This window comes from Hippocampus comes, unplaced genomic scaffold (genome assembly GCF_001891065.2).
Source record: "Hippocampus comes isolate QL1 unplaced genomic scaffold, H_comes_QL1_v1.1 scaffold132, whole genome shotgun sequence".
In the NCBI taxonomy this organism is placed as follows: domain Eukaryota; kingdom Metazoa; phylum Chordata; class Actinopteri; order Syngnathiformes; family Syngnathidae; genus Hippocampus; species Hippocampus comes.
The window spans coordinates 1,002,029-1,003,528 of NW_017805467.1; the positions used below are offsets into that span (position 1 = coordinate 1,002,029).

Sequence of the window (1,500 nt, forward strand, 5' to 3'; positions counted from 1 at the left end):
GTGGGGGGGGTGGGGGGGGGGACAATTACTCTATCTCTGGATACTCGGTAAACATCTGCAGGTGAATACAAAACATAGGTATGATGTCTTAAAATAAATAATGCACGTTTAATTAACTTACTAACCACATGGCAGCCTGTAAACTAAGCCTTCTGATATTTCATTCTGAGCAATTACCAAAATTACAATGTATCAGTAATGTATTTCAAAAGCATTAGCAGCATTTTAATAGTGTAATGTTTATTTTATCCTCAGAGCTGACAAGTGATGTATGATTTTTACACTCCAATTTTATCACTGAACCTCAGAATAATTCACACATTTCGTCATCCAAATAAAGAGAAATAGTCTGCTTCAATTCCTACATGTACTTTAATCTACTTTTAATTTCATTATACACAAAAGATAATTGACAATAGTCACGTTAGCTTAACCAAAATAACTTCAGCTTTAAACTAGTCGATTTGCGCCAGGAGTTGGGTGGAAAACTAAGGTTAAAATGAAATTTATTCACAAGACGACTGTCGAGTAAGATTGAATACTAGCAAATGCAGACAGTACAATATGTTCACAGGACTAGCTGCATTTTACCTGCGGAAAATGGACAAACCTGGCAGATTAGGCACTATTAAAATGCTGCAAAACTGATGCTTTTAAAATACATTATTTGACTTTCTAATACAATTGGTGAAAAGCAACACAGGTATAAAGACTGAGCTTTCAATAATGGCAGAGATTAACATACCAAGTGAAATGGGAACCAGTTTAAAAATCACCACCTTCAAGGTTTATTCATCGAGAAGATTAGATTCTCTGATGGGAAACAGTCAACACACTACAAATATGTTACACAATTGAGAGGTGCAGTCATTTTCCATCTTGAACAGAGCACATCCCGACAATATCATCGCCATTACACCAAACTCTGGAGGACTGAAATCCTAACAAAATGTTTTACACATTACAGTAAGACTAAAGCAAACTAAATGACAAAACGAAAATGTGGATACACGTGTAGTTCTTTACAAAACGGTAAAATAGAAATTATACAAACGGTTTAATTTATACATGTATCGGAAGGGGCAGTGGGGGGAATCTAGCCTCAGTTTTCACAGCAAACTTATTTTGACAGATCCAGACCCATTCCGTCTTTCTCTTTTAGAATTACAAACTGAAGAGGTGGAGGGGTGCAGGCGTTTATTCCGGACATTCAGTACTCATGTGAGTCGAAAAGTCAAATGTACCACTTTGGCACAGAGGGCGGGTAAAGTTGGAGGATTCTAAATACAAGGGCTAAAATGCCCGTTTACAGTTAAATATTTATCAATGACGCTTTCTGGAATGTCCAAAAGCTCTGAAAACTGATGAAACCAGAGTCCATTCAAAAAGTAAAAAAACAAAAACAAAAAAAGACTATTTAGTCATCAAATGTAATTTTCTTCCCTTGGGGCTTGGCTCCAAATCCTCCACCACCTCGTCCACCTAAAGAGATAATAGTTA

General features: G+C 36.4%; 1 protein-coding gene across 1 annotated transcript in view; it reads right to left on the reverse strand.

Moving 5' to 3' along the window:
* Positions 1 to 764: 764 nt before the first annotated feature.
* The window catches only part of ncl (nucleolin), a 10,441-nt gene continuing 9,705 nt past the window's right edge, over positions 765 to 1,500 (reverse strand). Inside the window, exon 17 of the mRNA XM_019875376.1 lies at positions 765 to 1,482. Coding sequence (XP_019730935.1) covers positions 1,418 to 1,482 — 65 coding nt within the window. The 3' untranslated portion in view covers positions 765 to 1,417. The remainder of the gene's footprint in view (positions 1,483 to 1,500) is intronic.